Below are 17420 nucleotides of genomic sequence, written 5' to 3'. Positions count from 1 at the left end.
ATATATATATATATATGATAGCCCAGCCCTACGGGTGACGTGGATAACTTAACCACGTGGTCACTCTACAGGCCCTCGGTAGGTGAACTGTCACTTTTTATGGGTTAAAGTCAAATCTCCATAGATTCGACCTGCTTTCAATCTGCAAATATTTATTACCAACCTTCTTCCCGGTTGGGGATGGCCACCTGCCGGTTCGCCCGGTCTATCCGCCTCCCGCCTTTGTTAAACCCTACTCTTTGCGTTTCGGGTCATTTTACTTCCTGTTGGCTCAGTTAAGTTCTGCTCGGTGGGTTTTGGTGATGGTTCTCCGGACTCGAACCTGGTTCTGCTCCACGGTGTTTTCTATGGACATTACACTCTGCCCATGTCCTGGGTCTTACTCTGTTGCGGTTCCTGGTGGTTTGCTGTGCCTTCGGGCTTTCTTTGTTGTGTTAATGAGTTGCTTGGGCGCGCGTGACCTTGCTGGTCTTCGCCTGTGTGTAATGGTAAGTTTTTGGTTTTATATGCACTCTCTGTCACCTGGTTTCTTCTGCTTTCGTTACTTAGCTGTGTTTACTATACAGATTGACTGCAACTTCGGCGCTCCTAGTTTGTTGAGTTCATGTTCGCCTCCGAAGGTAACATATGGTTCTCTGATTTACTCTGTTCCTGTTCCTGTTACAATTTCTCACGGCTCTTGTGCCTTGTTCAGCTAGGGTTATCGGGTTCGGTCTCGCCGGTCTCCTTGTCAACTTGTCTGTAAGTATTATGCGTTTCTTTCGCTGCACATCTCCTTTTCTTTGCTCTCTGGTTTCAATCTACCCCTGGCTTGCCAAACTCTGTTCTAACCTCGCTCTGTTTTGTATGCAGGTTGACCTGGTGGCTAGCTGTCGAGGGTTTTGGGCACATTCAACCTTCGGCTCCACTCGAACCTGACTATCCTCGCAAACTGGTAGGGTTTGCTCCTTCTTTGATGTAGCTGTAGATTACGGAGGGTTTGGTAGTTTAGGTGTTAGCTCTGTGAGGGTTGTGTTGAGTCGGCCGTGCCTCTTCTGGCATTTCGTGACTTCTGTATCTCTATTCTCATGTAACAATATTTAGAGTCGCGGCTTTGAAATGGCGTTTTGTATTTTGATAATATTCAGGGGTTTGTAATCTGTGTGACTTGGTAACAATCCACAGTCATGTGGTGAATTTTATTAAGTTAACCTCCCTTTCTGCATACAATACTTGTGTTATTTTTGTAAAGGAAAAAATGAAACAGTGGTTGTATTTCTTGGTACCTGTTTGCCTTTGTAACAACCGTAAAGTTCTGTGCTCTTGCTTGCTGTAGATGTATGTCCGTAACGCTTCTTTCGTTGTTTCGATACAATGGGTGTCTGTAGAATGTTTCTTGTTGTAGACTTGATTTCAAATGGATGTTTGTAGGTGTCCTTCCGTTATTTCACTTCCTGTTGCAGTTAGTGCCTATTCGTTCCTATCTCATTCTTAGAATACACAGAAAAGATTTTATACATACATATGAAAATATCAGCAGTAGATTATTTCATTGGCAAAATAATATAATTGTGTTACAGAGGTTTTGTCTTGCTGTCTGTTATTCTTGTGCTGAAGGGGTCTCCTCTCCCTTTGTTTTTTTTCCTGTTTTTAAATACATGGAGAGCATAACTGCTTCCCCTATTTCAGTTGAACTGTTCAACCCAAATTTTATAACTGCCATCTAGTTTCTTTTAACAAAGAGTTAACTAAATACTATTCATCTCCTAAGCTAAAACAACTTACAATTAAAATGCTCTGAAATAAAATGAAGTAAACAATAATTAAAAGAAAAAGAAAACAACAACCAACTTAATGACCTGTCCACCCAAGCTCGTAATCTTTGTCCTGTTCTGTTCTCCTTCCGTGAGTCAGTCAACTGTCATTTGTCTCCTCGGAGCTGGATGCTCCTGCATCAGGCTCCCGGGGTGGTAAAAAGTCATGGCTCCGTTCCATGAGGTCGTCAACAGAATAGCCTGCTTTTTGTATCTGCGTTGCGTTGAGCCATGAACTGTCCTCTATCGGACGGTTCTTCCACTTGACCAAATACCGCAGATATTCCTTCCTGCGTGTGCGCCTAGCTACCTGTGTGTCCAGAATCCTTTCGATCTCAAGGGGTGGTGCCGTTGGCAACTGTCTCGTCCATGAATTGTCTCCATAACTGGTGTCCCGCGGTGGTTTTGCTGCTATATTGTCTTCTGAATCAGTGACATAGGGAAACAGATCTGCCACATTAAAAATGGGAGAAATACCAATCCCGGGTGGAAACTGTAGCTCATAAGCGTTCGCAGAAAATTTTCGGATGATTTTGCAGGGACCGATCTTCTTAAATTTTAATTTGCTGTACTCCCGTTTTGGAAACCTCTCCTTCTGTAAATACGCAAGGACTTCATCCCCAACGTTAAACTGAACTTCCCGACGCCTTGTATTAGCTCGTTGTTTATACCTTTGACTACTGTCTTGTAATTTCAGCTTGACCTGCTCGTGTAAATTGCTCATCGCTTGAGCGAAATCTTCTCCATCAGCACTTCGTTTTTCGAGCTTCCCGAAATCTCGTAATTCATGCACTCCTCACGGATGCATGCCGTACAAAATCTGGAACAGACTGTAACCAGTGCTGCGGTTAGGTGAATCGTTGTATGCGAATTCCGCCTGAGCAAGTACACGGTCCCACGTCTGAGAATTTTCACCTGTTAAACTCCGAAGTAAGTTTCCCAGACTCCTATTTACTACTTCCGTCTGACCATCAGTCTGCGGATGAGAAGCGGAGCTGAACTGTAACTGGGTATCCAACTTCTTCCACAGAGTTCGCCAAAAATGACCAGTGAACTTTACATCCCTATCAGAGATAATGGATCTTGGAAGTCCATGCAACCGAACGATCTCAGTAAAAAAAGGATGTGCTATATAAGTGGCATCGCTGGTTTTCTTGCAAGGTACAAAGTGTGCCATCTTCGAAAATCGGTCTACCACAACCATTACTGAATCGAAGCCCCGTTGTGTCTTAGGCAAACCCAGAACAAAATCCATGCTAGCGGAATCCCATGGTCGGCTCGGAATAGGTAATGGCAAATAAAGACCAGTGTTCTGACTGTGACCCTTTGCCTGTTGACAAACTTTGCATCTACTCACGTACCTCTGCACATCCCGCTGCAATTTTGGCCAAAAATAGAAATGCCGTACCTGAGCAATCGTTTTGTCTATACCAAAGTGTCCAGCCAGACCCCCACTGTGTTTTTCCTGAATAATGTTCTCTCGCATAGAACAGTTGGGAATACACAACTGCCCTCCCTTAAACAGCAATCCTTCCTGTAGATTATAGTCCAACCACATGCTGCTATTTCTCAACAGAGGGTTTTGGCAAGCCTCATAGGCCTCCTTAAAATCGGTATCTGTTTGATACAGCTCCTTTAGGTGCTCAAAGCCCAAAACCTGCATCGTGCTTTCCTGTAGAAGCAATGTCCTTCTACTCAGTGCATCTGCCACCTTGTTTGCTTGCCCACTAATGTGTTTTAGTACAAATGTAAAATTCTGCAAGTACTCAACCCAAGCTGCATGCTTATGGTTCAATTTATGTTGCTGCATAATTTACTGCAATGCATAGTTATCCGTAAATAAAACAAACTCATTACCTAACAGATAATGTCGCCAATGCTTCAAGGCTTGTACAATTGCGTAAAACTCTTTGTCGTAGGTTGAGTATTTCTGCCTGCTCTCGTTCAGCTTTTCACTGAAATAAGCGACCGGTCTGTCCTCCTGACTAAGTACTGCCCCAATGGCTGTACCACTGGCATCGCAACGAACTTGAAAAAGTTTGTTGAAATCAGGCAACCTCAATATCGGTCTTTCGGTAATCTTATTTTTCAAAATCTGGAAACTACTTTCTGCTGCTTCGGTCCAGTGAAAAGGCTGGTTTCCCTTCTTGATCGTATCCAACATAGGTGCGCAGATCTCGCTGAAATTTCTGATAAACTTCCTATAAAAACTTGCTAGCCCGTGGAAACTTCGGACTTCAAATAAACTTTTCGGAGAAGGCCAGCTAACTATAGCTGCCACCTTTTTTGGGTCCATTTTCAGTTCATTTTCTGCAATTACAAAACCCAGATACACTAATTCTCGCTGAAAAAAAGTACACTTTTTTCAGATTAATTAGCAGCTTGTTTTGCTGCAGCTTCCTCAACACACTCTGCAAATGCCTGAAATGTTCCTCTTTAGTCTTACTAAAAATCAAAATGTCGTCCAGGTAAACTATTACAAACTTACCATTGAATTCCTTCAGTACCTCATTCATCAGGTGCATGAATGTGCTGGGAGCATTGCTCAACCCAAATGGCATCACCAGCCACTCATATAAGCCTTCATTTGTCTTGAAAGTTGTCTTCCACTCATCTCCTTCTCGAATTCGAATCTGGTGATATCCACTCTTCAAGTCAATTTTCGAGAAATAAGCTGCCCCGCTCAGGCAGTCCATCATATCGTCCATCCTTGGTAAGGGAAACCTGTACCTAACAGTAATTTTGTTTATGGCTCTGGAATCCGTGCACATTCGCCATTCTCCTCCCTTCTTCGGAGCCAAAACGGTTGGTACTGCACAGGGGCTCATGCTTTCTCGAATTAACCCTTTGTCCAATAACTCCTGGACCTGTTTCCTGATTTCTTCATGGTCCTTAGGACTCATACGATAAGCTACTTTATTTGGCAGACTTGCCCCTGGTATAAAGTCAATACAGTGACTAATACCTCTCCTTGGTGGTAGTTCATCTGGAAGGTCATCCACCACGATGTCCCCAAATTCCTGCAGTAGCTTTTGAACTTCTTCGGGAAAATCTGAAATCTGCGTATGTAGTACCACTGCCTTTGGTCTTCTTATGACAGCAAAATTTACTTCGCTGTCCTCAATCTGTTTTATAAATTCCTTTCCGCCCATCAGCAATGCCTTCACCCCACTGGTTTCTGCTGCACTTTCCTCTTTGATGGGTACAAGCGTGTGCTTGATCCCATCTTTAATAAACTTATAACAATTGGTTTTTCCGTCATGAACTGCACTTCTATCAAACTGCCAAGGTCGTCCCAGCAGTAGGTGACAGACATCCATTGGCATGACATCGCAGAGAATCTTATCCTTGTACCTGGCTATTTGAAACTCCACCTCACACTGTTCGTCAACTAACAGCTGATGTCCCTTTTGCAGCCTTGACACTTTGTAGGGTGTAGGGTGCTTCAAATTTTTTAATCCCATCTTCTCCACCATCTCCACAGCCACTAAATTGTTGGTACTCCCATTGTCAATGATCAGTTTGCAGCACTTACCCTGTGACTTGCAGACAGTTCGGAACAAAGCCTTTCGCTGATCCGGTTCTGCAACCTCTTTTGCTGGTTTTAACAGCAACTTATTCAACACCGAAGCTTCACCTGTCTCTGGTGCGTTTTTCGCTTCTTGAGGTATTGCCTCAGCATCCTCTGACTGAGCAACATAAGCTCCTCTTCCACCTGCTGGTTCACCTTCAGGACAGTCATACGACTTGTGTCCCAATTTGTGGCAGCGATAGCACTGGACAGTTCCCCTGCCCCGACCATTTCCTCGCCCTCGCTGAGGTGGTCATCCTCCTCTAGTGCTATTGTCCTTTTCTGCTGTTCCAGCAGACTTAGAACTGCTGCCTTCTTCACTTGAACCTGTACCTCGGCCTCTGCCAAACATCTTACCTTTTCCCCTGCCAGTTCCACCTCCTCTCCTGGCGTTTTGCTTCCGGTTAATTTTCTCCTCTGCCTTCAGTGCAAACTGGTAGGCTTCATCCAACGTTCGGGGTGAAAGGATACCGATTTCATCCAGTATTTCCCCCCTCAAACCATTCACAAATCTGGCTGTTTTCTCCGGGGTGTCTTCCACATACCCTGCTCGCAAATTTAACTTATAAAACTCCTCTGTAAATTCTTTAACAGTCATTCCCCTTTGTTTCAAGTTCTGCACCTGTCTGTACAACATAATCTGATAATCTTTCGGCAGAAATTTTTCCTTCAGTTTGGCCTCCATTCTGGACCATTTCTTTATAGGTTGTTTGTGAAGCCTCTTCTGCTCTGCCTGAATGCTGTCCCACCACAAGGACGCATGTCCCTTCAGCTTGGTGGCGACGAACTTCACCTGTTTGTCCTCACTAGTTTCCTCAAATTCAAAATATTTGTTTACTTCACTTAACCAATCCAATAACACATCTGCAGACAGACTTCCATCGTAAGTAGACAGCTCATGTTTTGGTTTATGACTGGACAGCAAAACTGACTTCAACAATCGGAATTCTGGTGTCACCCCCTCAAATTCATCTTCTGGTTCTGCCACATCTTCGTCACTGTCATCTGCTGGGTTTCTCCTTCCCCCAGCTTCTACTGCTTCCAATCGTTCTCGCAAAACGCGTATCTCCTCACGGAGTCCCTCTTCTGCTACCCTCCGGACCGCTCTTCCTCTTCCTCTTCCTCTTCTGCCAACCTCCATTTGCTCCTACTCAACAAACCTGCTCTGATACCAGTTTTGATAGCCCAGCCCTACGGGTGACATGGATAACTTAACCACGTAGTCACTCTACAGGCCCTTGGTAGGTGAACTGTCACTTTTTATGTGTTAAAGTCAAATCTCCGTAGATTCGACCTGCCTTCAATATGCAAATATTTATTACCAACCTTCTTCCCGGTTGGGGATGGCCACCTGCCGGTTCGCCCGGTCTATCCGCCTCCCGCCTTTGTTAAACCCTACTCTTTGCGTTTCGGGTCATTTTACTTCCTGTTGGCTCAGTTAAGTTCTGCTCGGTGGGTTTTGGTGATGGTTCTCCGGACTCGAACCTGGTTCTGCTCCACGGTGTTTTCTATGGACATTACACTCTTCCCATGTCCTGGGTCTTACTCTGTTGCGGTTCCTGGTGGTTTGCTGTGCCTTCGGGCTTTCTTTGCTGTGTTAATGAGTTTCTTGGGCGCGCGTGACCTTGCTGGTCTTCGCCTATGTGTAATGGTAAGTTTTTGGTTTTATATGCGCTCTCTGTCACCTGGTTTCTTCTGCTTTCGTTACTTAGTTGTGTTTACTATACAGATTGACTGCAACTTCGGCGCTCCTGGTTTGCTGAGTTCATCTTTGCCTCCGAAGGTAACATATGGTTCTCTGATTTACTCTGTTCCTGTTCCTGTTACAATTTCTCACGGCTCTTGTGCCTTGTTCAGCTAGGGTTATCGGGTTCGGTCTCGCCGGTCTCCTTGTCAACTTGTCTGTAAGTATTATGCGTTTCTTTCGCTGCACATCTCCTTTTCTTTGCTCTCTGGTTTCAATCTACCCCTGGCTTGCCAAACTCTGTTCTAACCTCGCTCTGTTTTGTATGCAGGTTGACCTAGTGGCTAGCTGTCGAGGGTTTTGGGCACATTCAACCTTCGGCTCCACTCGAACCTGACTATGCTCGCAAACTGGTAGGGTTTGCTCCTTCTTTGATGTAGCTGTAGATTACGGAGGGTTTGGTAGTTTAGGTGTTAGCTCTGTGAGGGTTGTGTTGAGTCGGCCGTGCCTCTTCCGGCGTTTCGTGACTTCTGTATCTCTGTTCTCATGTAACAATATTTAGAGTCGCGGCTTTGAAATGGCGTTTTGTATTTTGATAATATTCAGGGGTTTGTAATCTGTGTGACTTGGTAACAATCCACAGTCATGTGGCGAATTTTATTAAGTTAACCTCCCTTTCTGCATACAATACTTGTGTTATTTTTGTAAAGGAAAAAATGAAACAGTGGTTGTATTTCTTGGTACCTGTTTGCCTTTGTAACAACCGTAAAGTTCTGTGCTCTTGCTTGCTGTAGATGTATGTCCGCAACGCTTCTTTCGTTGTTTCGATACAATGGGTGTCTGTAGAATGTTTCTTGTTGTAGACTTGATTTCAAATGGATGTCTGTAGGTGTCCTTCCGTTATTTCACTTCCTGTTGCAGTTAGTGCCTATTCGTTCCTATCTCATTCTTAGAATACACAGAAAAGATTTTATACATACATATGAAAATATCAGCAGTAGATTATTTCATTGGAAAAATAATATAATTGTGTTACAGAGGTTTTGTCTTGCTGTCTGTTATTCTTGTGCTGAAGGGGTCTCCTCTCCCTTTGTTTTTTTTCCTGTTTTTAAATACATGGAGAGCATAACTGCTTCCCCTATTTCAGTTGAACTGTTCAACCCGAATTTTATAACTGCCATCTAGTTTCTTTTAACAAAGAGTTAACTAAATACTATTCATCTCCTAAGCTAAAACAACTTACAATTAAAATGCTCTGAAATAAAATGAAGTAAACAATAATTAAAAGAAAAAGAAAACAACAACCAACTTAATGACCTGTCCACCCAAGCTCGTAATCTTTGTCCTGTTCTGTTCTCCTTCCGTGAGTCAGTCAACTGTCATTTGTCTCCTCGGAGCTGGATGCTCCTGCATCAATATATATATATATATATATATATATATATATATATATATATATACCAAACACATAATTTGTATAATAAATTTATTAATATGTTAAATTTTGATGGTCTAATTTAACTACGATATATTATTATTAGTTTTTTTATTAATCTTCATTGGTTTTAAAAATATTATTAAATTATGAATTTTTAATTTCTATTAAATTAAATATGATATGTAAATATTACTTGGATTTATAACTTACTAAACCATTCATTTTTAATCATTGGATTTGATTCTTTTCAAGTACAACTTTAGATAAAAGTGTTATCTCCCATGGTTTGGTTATAGCCGACGGTTTGTACTTTATATTTATTTAATATATTATTTTTGTCCGATGGTTTTGTACTTTATATTTATCCAATTTATTAGGTTTTGTTTGTTAAATTTTCTTTTATAAATTAAGATAACCAACATAGATACTTGTCAAGTGAGATTATTTGATGTTACATTTTACATTTTCTATTTGTATATGTTTTAATTTCAATATTAATTAAAATCAACATTTCTTCTATATATATTTTTCATCACGTTTAAAAATGTTGACAAACTTTCCTACATTATGCCTACACATCTCCCTATACTGGGTTGTAGAGCACCTTTTGGTGCAATAACTTTATTGTGTTTGTTGCGAGAGGCATGGGGATGAAAATTTTCCAACCTTACCAAACTTCAGAGAAACCTACGAAGGAGAAGTAAATGTAGTAGAATCCTTGTATTATGTTGCATCAAGAAGACCTTGGCAATCTAGAGAAACATATATGTTTCAATACTCTATTCAATAGTTTCCTCAATGCCAGATCTTAAGACTTTTGTCTTTTGGGCATAGATATGTTATGGCTTCTTTTTGCTACCTTTTGGTTTATTTTATAAACACTATTTTACATAGACTCGTGGTAGTTTTGTATATTTATATTGATATTTTCATAGCACATATTTATATGGATGCCATATTTTGAGGGTTTTTACAATGAAGATATTATATTTCGATGATGCATACAGATTTTGGGAGACATATTCATGTACATATCACCGTGATGATGGAGAAACAAGGGGATTTTTAGAGGCACAAGGAAATTGTATATTTTTGTTTCGTGATATTTTTTTCAGCATGCATATACTTAAATGGAGATGACTTTATAGAGGCATACAAAATATCTTTTAATTGTACATATTCTATGATAGCATTAGTTAATTTATTTATTGTGTTGAATGACACATATGATTTATGATGAATACATTATTGATGGATAAAAGTGACATTAAATGACTTATTTATATCGAATAGGGGGGTCCCACCTACTAGAAACTTTTACTATAATAATGAAAAATTAATTAATTTATATTTCCCTTTAGAACTCTCGCTCTCAAAGTCTAATCAATAATTGATTAGAAAACATATTTTGACAAATTACCCAAGTGGTTCATTTGCCTAACCACATCGAGGAGGCACAAAAGCAAGAGGGGGTTATTAAGGAAGAGGGAGAATACTATAATGAGAGATCATTTTCAAAGGGAATATACTGACTAATGAGCAACTCCACTCATCGTTTGGACACATTATTTTAAGTAACTTGATTTTTATGTCATTTAATTGTTATTTGAAGGATTGTTTTTCTTCTAACCAATGCTAACAACCATTAATTTTATAGAGAAATAGGTTTTCTACCCTTATATCAGAGGATTTGAAGGTATTTTAGAGGCTAACATATAATTTATTTTTCTTTCCTAGATTTATGTATATGATTATTTACATTTCAAATGTTTTGAATTTGATTTGGCCAAGGGTTCTTCATGGGAATTTTCCTTTTTATTCTTCTATACACACATAATTTTTATTAATAAAAGTAAACCTTTTTTTCTCTATAGTTTTTGTGTATACTTATAAAAAAATTGTATATTGTTCATTGGAAATTTATTTCCTTTAATCTGTAAATTAATGCAGCTAAGGATCTATAGTGCTTTGGGCCCAAAATATCCTTAAAACACTGACTAGTTTGCTGCATTGGATGTCAGGTTTTTCAATAAATTATGTTTGTTCATTTTAAATTCACATATTTACAATGCAAAACCTTTATGAACTTCCAAGAATTATTGTGTATATTGTTGTTTCATTTTTCTATTTATTGTCTCTATAAATGAATTTTCCTTATCACAAAAAAAAAACTTGTAAACTCTTTGTTAAATCAATAATTACATTAGGGCTTAAAAGTCCTTCTAGAGTTGTCCCACTATCTAACTCACCTTAGTGAGACTCAAGGGGTTGGTTAGAGTGCACATAGAAATTCTCCTTGATCAACAATATTTTGGTGACCATATGGGGGAATCACTGGTTCCTTAGTTGTTTTCAATCCTTTTTAAAATTCATGACTATTCGATCTTCTGAACAACCTAACCTTGGATTCTAGATTTGTGACCAAAATAATGTCACTCACTTCCTACTTTATTTCATTCTTTTAAATGATGCTTCTAATGAAGAGTGTGCAATAACGTGGGCTATCATTTCTTGAGATATTGAATTAGAACAATGAAGGGAATCTACATGAAGATTAATTCATTAACATTAAAACCTTGCTCGTTAATAATAAATTGATTAAAAATCATTTAATACCCTTTGGTTCTTCAAATTTGCGGTGATTGATGGCCATCCAATCTAACCAACAACCTAATCTCATTCCACAATTGAATGATCAAAGGAACATCGCCAATTCTTTGCTTTACTACCTTTTATTTAACACCCCTAATACTGATCAGCTAAATCATGATTGGGTTGTGATTGTGTGAGAAATTGAAAATGTTGATGAGGAAGAGGCCTTAATCAATCAACAATGTGAAATATGAGTGCTAGATTTTTTAGATGTCCCTCACCAATAGTCTTCGTATGAGTGGTGAACCTAAATCCTATAGATGTATTAGAGGAAGAAGTCTTGAATATACTCCTAGTGATCAAATCCAAAGGTGTAAATTCATCTTATAAGTTGAAGCTCGATGTCGATTCTTACAAAGCTTAACTAACGCTTCTAGGACCACCTCTCTCATAAAACGCATAATGTTTGTAACTCAGGGCAATATTCATCAGGAACCTAAGGAGCGACAACCTTTGTTTCTTCCCCATCAGGCTCAAGCTCAATTGTCACCCCCACTATCTCAATTGGGTCAATTTATTCATCTTTCACTCCTCATCAATCAACCACTGACCCTGTGAAGGTCATCCACATATATGGTGTATTCTAATTCAATAACATCTTAACAATTCTCCTTGGCATGTGAAATATCCCTTAAAATTTGAACCAAATAATGTGCCTCTTCCTAAATTTAAGGACCACTTAACTAAGTTTTTAGCCGATGGAACCATTACTGCAAATGATCATTTAATCGCATTCTCCAACACTTTCCACAATATTGGGGAAAATTATAGCATGCATATATGTTATTATTTGTGAATTCCATTCAAGGTAAAGTCACTACTGATTTCTTTGAATGTCCTCCCAAATTCTTCTCCACATGGGAAGAACTTTTCTAGTGGTTCAAGTCTACTTATGCGTAGCCTAGAAACCCTATCGATCTCTTATCTGATTATAATAATGTCTCATTTCCAAAAGGAGAAACCATTAAATCATTTAACCAAACTATATAATCAAATTCCCAAAATTATATTCCCTCAAAATCAGGTAGCCATGATGCACTATTAAAGTGCACTGCCCCCACCTTACCATCAGCAGTTGGAAGAGAAAAATGATTCCAACCTTGAATTTGCACTCCAAAATTATCTATAATATGACGAACAACTTCATAGGACTGAGGTTCCTTTGGAGCATTAAACTAATCAATCTAACATGACATCCAACTTTAGCTTCATGCAAGTGTTGGAAACTAGATCACTACTGAGAGGGGGAGTGAATCAGTAGTGATGGCCTTTATATCAATTTTATGTCAGATTAACAATTGTAACACACATCCACAATTTTAGCTTATCAAAACATGAAAGCAACAATAAAATCAAGGAATATTAACCATCAACACAATCATGCGCACATAAGGATACAAGTATCTATGGTGGAAACCATTTCAGGAGAAAAACCTCCATGTTGTTGTTGCGTTGCTCAATTATTCTATTAATTTTTTGAACAAATTATACATGGATTAGATTAGAACCATAAGCTAGAAAACTTGGCTTCCTTCATAGCATGTTGGTTCCTTTCAGTTAGAAAATATGTTTGTCTAACAGATCTATAGAGAATTATTCGCTGGAATCCCCTACAACAAACAATCCTCGCCAAACACCCATTGGACTATCCAAGTCCCATTGTATGGAGAAATACATTTTTCTACTAAATATTTCGAATCACTTTCTACTCTAAAGCCCACACACCTTCACTTCCTCCATGGGAACCACATTTTAGAATATTTCAGATTGGGTTCTCAAACTGCTCAACATGAGCAACCCAATAACACCATCGTTAAAGAACAAAAATACTCAATCACAAACTCTGACCAAAGGTTACTTCTTCTCTACTATCCACACATCCAACTCTTGCAATGAAAAAACATCAATATAAAATAGTTTGATCCATATGCTCGATTTTCTGCTACTTCTCTCATCTCAACAATCTAGTATCTTTGTACAATCAATCTCTGAAATCTCTGCACCATTAACTCTAATTTGTTGTTGGCGTCTGATCTCTATTTCCTACATACAACAAAATGAAATATTTCTTCAATTTTGTGTGATCAACTTCAACTATAACATTTCTCTCTCAATCCTTCTCAAAGGGATTCTCTCACACTCTCAAAAGAGCCAACCAAACAAACTCTACAAGGCATACATAAGTATATAGAAAAATATCCTCATCAATATGAATCCAATACCATAAGAAATTACTAAGGTTTTATGAAAACCAAGTGTAAATACCATGCAAGATAAAATACCACATGCAAATACCATGGTAATACCAATACTAAGTACACCTGTACTATGGTAATACCAATACAAAGGGCACCTGTACAACTGTCAAAGAAACAAGACAAAATAAATCATGTGAATACAATGGTAATACTGATACCAAGGGCACCTGTACCATGGGAATACCAATACCAAGGGAAACTGTATAAATGTCAAATCAACAAGAAAAAATACCACTTGCAAATACCATGGTAATACCAATGGAACCTATACCATGGTAATCAAATTCCAAGATAAACCATTTAACTTCCATATCAAATATCATGGGAAACATCCTTGATAACATTATATAAACAAATAATAATATGCATAACCAATGCATAGCCAAACACCTCTAGCACTTGTAGCAACATCATCAAGCCATCAAACATTATCCAATGCCTATAGAAACATCTCCAACACTTGTAGCAACATCTCCAAAGCTTCCAACACTTGTATAAGAATCTCCAACACATGTGATAGCATCTCCAACCCCTGTAGCAACAACATCAAGTCATAAAACTTCCTCCAACACCCATAGAGGCATATCCAATACTTGTAGCAACATCAACCCATAACAAGGAATCATAAACATTCCAATAGCCATATTTACTCATCCTCCAAATCCTGCACTAGCTGCTGCACTAAGTCATACAATAACCAAGTTGGCATCAATGCCAACCAACAATACCAACAAGTTGATCACTTCTACAACCCAACATTCATCACATTCATCATAATGAGGACTACTTCATTAGATTGACATAAGACATATGAAAAACAACACCATGACCTTTTTGACATCAATGCCAAAACTACAATGCTAACAAGTCCCCCATTTGCCATTGATTTCAACCTCAATATGATCTTCAATATTTGAGATTTATCTCCATACACTCACCAACACTAACGCTGCAACACTAAAGTTTATCTCTATAATTCCAAATTATCTCCCCCTTTGACATCAATGGAAAAGGGCCATACGAGTACTGAAGAACAACGTCATAATATCTTGGATAAGAGAAATATATCATGCAAGATAAACATGTAGAACAAGGAACTCAACTACGAAGAAGTCTATATCCCATGTGCAAGATACACTATCTTTGTTGTTGTAGCAACATATCTGCTATGTCACTATGAACTACAATGATTATATATAATGCTTCATGGCAAAAATACATGGTTGTGATAAATACATAGAACTGATAAACGACTCCTATATACGAACACCTATCACCAACCATGAATCTATGGACCCACATTTACATCATTCACCTAATGAGTTAGGGCTACATCAATGGTATATAAAACAAGACATGACACCCATTCGCCCATACATAGCTAATTGACACTATGGGTCTCTCCATGACCAATACACCTTAAAGATGAAATAATGATAATACATGGCTTTACAACTACACGCATGTGTGATATCCTCTACAGATACCAAATATAATGATATAATATGAGTACATGGCATCAACGAGCAATGATATATGCTCCGTACAACAATACTAATGAAAATACAGTACATAATATGTGCATCAGATACAAAAAATCCATGAGAAATGGCATACGCTCTCTATATATAGAAGCACCTATACATAGAAAATGGTATTGCATGGCCACTCTCAACATCTCATCCTCTAACCAAGAACATGTGTGTAACAACAATAATGAAATTTGCAGTAAAACTATGATATTCACAAACAACCATCATGCTCCACATAGGCATGTAGTACATAGTCATCTAACAACAACAACATAGAAATATGACATAGAAGCAATAACATACACATATCCTCAATATCATGAAGTGGTAAACCATAAATGAGGCTCAATAAGTAGCAACATTCTACTCCATCAAGTAACAAATGAATAGGCAACAACAACAATACTAGTAGCATATGAACCAATACAAGTAATCTTTCCAGAAACATCAATGTGTGGCCAATATGTTAATATCCAAGAAACAACAAGTATCAAAAATCAACATCATAAGATCTAGCACTATAACACTATCAACAACATAAACTTATCACCTCCTCAACCTCAAGACATCAACTCAATCACTCTCCCCATGAGATAAAAAACCAAGTATCATAGCATAAAAACATCGCATCATCAAAAATGATGTGCATACTCCATGCAACACCAATAATCATGATTTAGCCATATAAATGCACAATATCTCATTAGCAACATACATAATTTCAAAACGTCATGGGAAACAATATAATCTCTCTCCATGCAACACCATCATCATGACTTAGCTATCTAAATGCATATTTGCAACAACATATGTCATACATATAGATATAGAAAATATGAGAAATAAAATGCTTATTCTAGATGTACTAACTCCAACAAATAATTTGATTCCCATGGTAACTACATACACATGGCAATACATGACATAAACGTGATTTAGCAGTGCAATATACCAGCTAATTCATGCAAACACATCACATCATTCTACTATAAAATACATGGTAGTAACATCAAAAACTAACTAAACATCTTTCTTGTAACAAACTTATATCAAATGAGCACAATAAGATCCTCCTTAGAGAGCATAATGCCAACCATCTGCAAGAACAATAGGAAGACAAAATGGTCCCACTCAATGTGTGATTATCTATCACACTCTGTCCATGTGCATAGGACTATTCATGTGGTTGTCATGTCTTCAAATATATCCATGAATCTTATCACGTAGCTACTCGAAAATCATTAGTAACAAGAATAGTTAATCCAACCAACATAAAGCTTTAATAATAATAGATTAGAAACAAAAATAACATACCAAACCTCATAAACTTCCCATGAACACATGCATCTCTCAATATGTAGTTTTGTCTTCATGCAATCTTTCTGATATGGCTTCACATAGATGAAACTACATGTAACTCAGTTTGCAACTATATGCTCCCCCTGAGACCATACATGCCTCAGTTTTTGGTGGTATTCCCTTACCGCTCCTTCCTCCTCCAAAATTTCTTCTTCTGATCATCCTTCCTTTTATGTGGTTGGCCTAGAATTTTATTCTCTATTTGATTAGATCTCTTGTAGCACATTGGAAACTTGCAATACTTGGATTTATGGCCATTATTTTCACACACAAAACATCTTATATGGCCAAGGAACCAAGGAATAGACTGATATTTTCTACTGAACTGACTTTTATTCCTTGCATGTGCCTTGCAATCAATAACCCTATGGAAAAAATCATTACGTGAGAAACAATAACCATGAAAAGGACTATTATACCTGACCATTGATGAGCGTCGTATTGTGGGTAATATTATTTGCATTATTGCATCATGTTTCTTCTCTCTTGACTACTCCTTCTATGAAGAGGATATGATCTCTCCATTAGTGAAAATCTTTGCTATATGTCCATGTATTCCACAATTATAACATCTACAAATTCTATTCTTGTTCCTTTTCCTTCTTCGGTTGTTCTTCTGCTTCTTGCATGATTGTTAATTTTGTTGAAGATTTTCCTTTTTTATCACTGCTACTAGTTTCTTTGACAATTTATGATTTGCTTGTAGATGCTTGAGAACTAGATATGAACCTCTCTAATTCTTTTCTTGCAGAAATTGTTCCAGCCTTCAATATATGATACCCGTCCTCCAACTCCTCGTAAGGCTTCCTTATTCCAATTTCAATTTTCTTTCCTTCGTCTAGTTAGGATTTTAAATCTAAAATTTCTTTTTAGTAAGCACACTCCTTTTCATAAAAAATACACAATAACATTCACCAATATTTATTCTCAGCCGTAATCCTTTTGATTTTTTCTTCTAGAGGTAATGTCTTGGATTTCTCTTCATCTTTGATGTTGATCTCTTCTTGTTGTCCCTTTAGATCAATACTTGATCCATCATTGCTACTACCAGTACTTCAATATTCATCATATGAGTGAGTGGTGCTTGCATTTTCTTCTTGTGAGGAGACTTGATTTGCTAATGCTATAAATGT

The 17420-nt window shown here is 38.1% G+C and overlaps 1 protein-coding gene across 1 annotated transcript; it reads right to left on the bottom strand.

Moving 5' to 3' along the window:
• Positions 1-2589: 2589 nt before the first annotated feature.
• Positions 2590-6505, bottom strand: LOC149207168 (uncharacterized). Its single transcript, XM_089397949.1, has 4 exons — positions 5722-6505; positions 4563-5520; positions 3688-3805; positions 2590-3597 (listed from the first exon to the last, which is right to left on the bottom strand). The coding sequence occupies exons 1-4, from the start codon at positions 6503-6505 to the stop codon at positions 2590-2592; spliced, it is 2868 nt and encodes a 955-aa protein (XP_089254075.1).
• Positions 6506-17420: the final 10915 nt, after the last annotated feature.

The sequence above is a fragment of the Pinus tabuliformis genome, chromosome 1_2 (assembly GCF_031772625.1).
Source record: "Pinus tabuliformis cultivar Carrire ecotype Pingquan chromosome 1_2, CPIR1, whole genome shotgun sequence".
In the NCBI taxonomy this organism is placed as follows: Eukaryota; Viridiplantae; Streptophyta; class Pinopsida; order Pinales; family Pinaceae; genus Pinus; species Pinus tabuliformis.
Note: the sequence above shows the minus strand (reverse complement) of the source record. Positions and strands in the feature narration are given on the sequence as shown.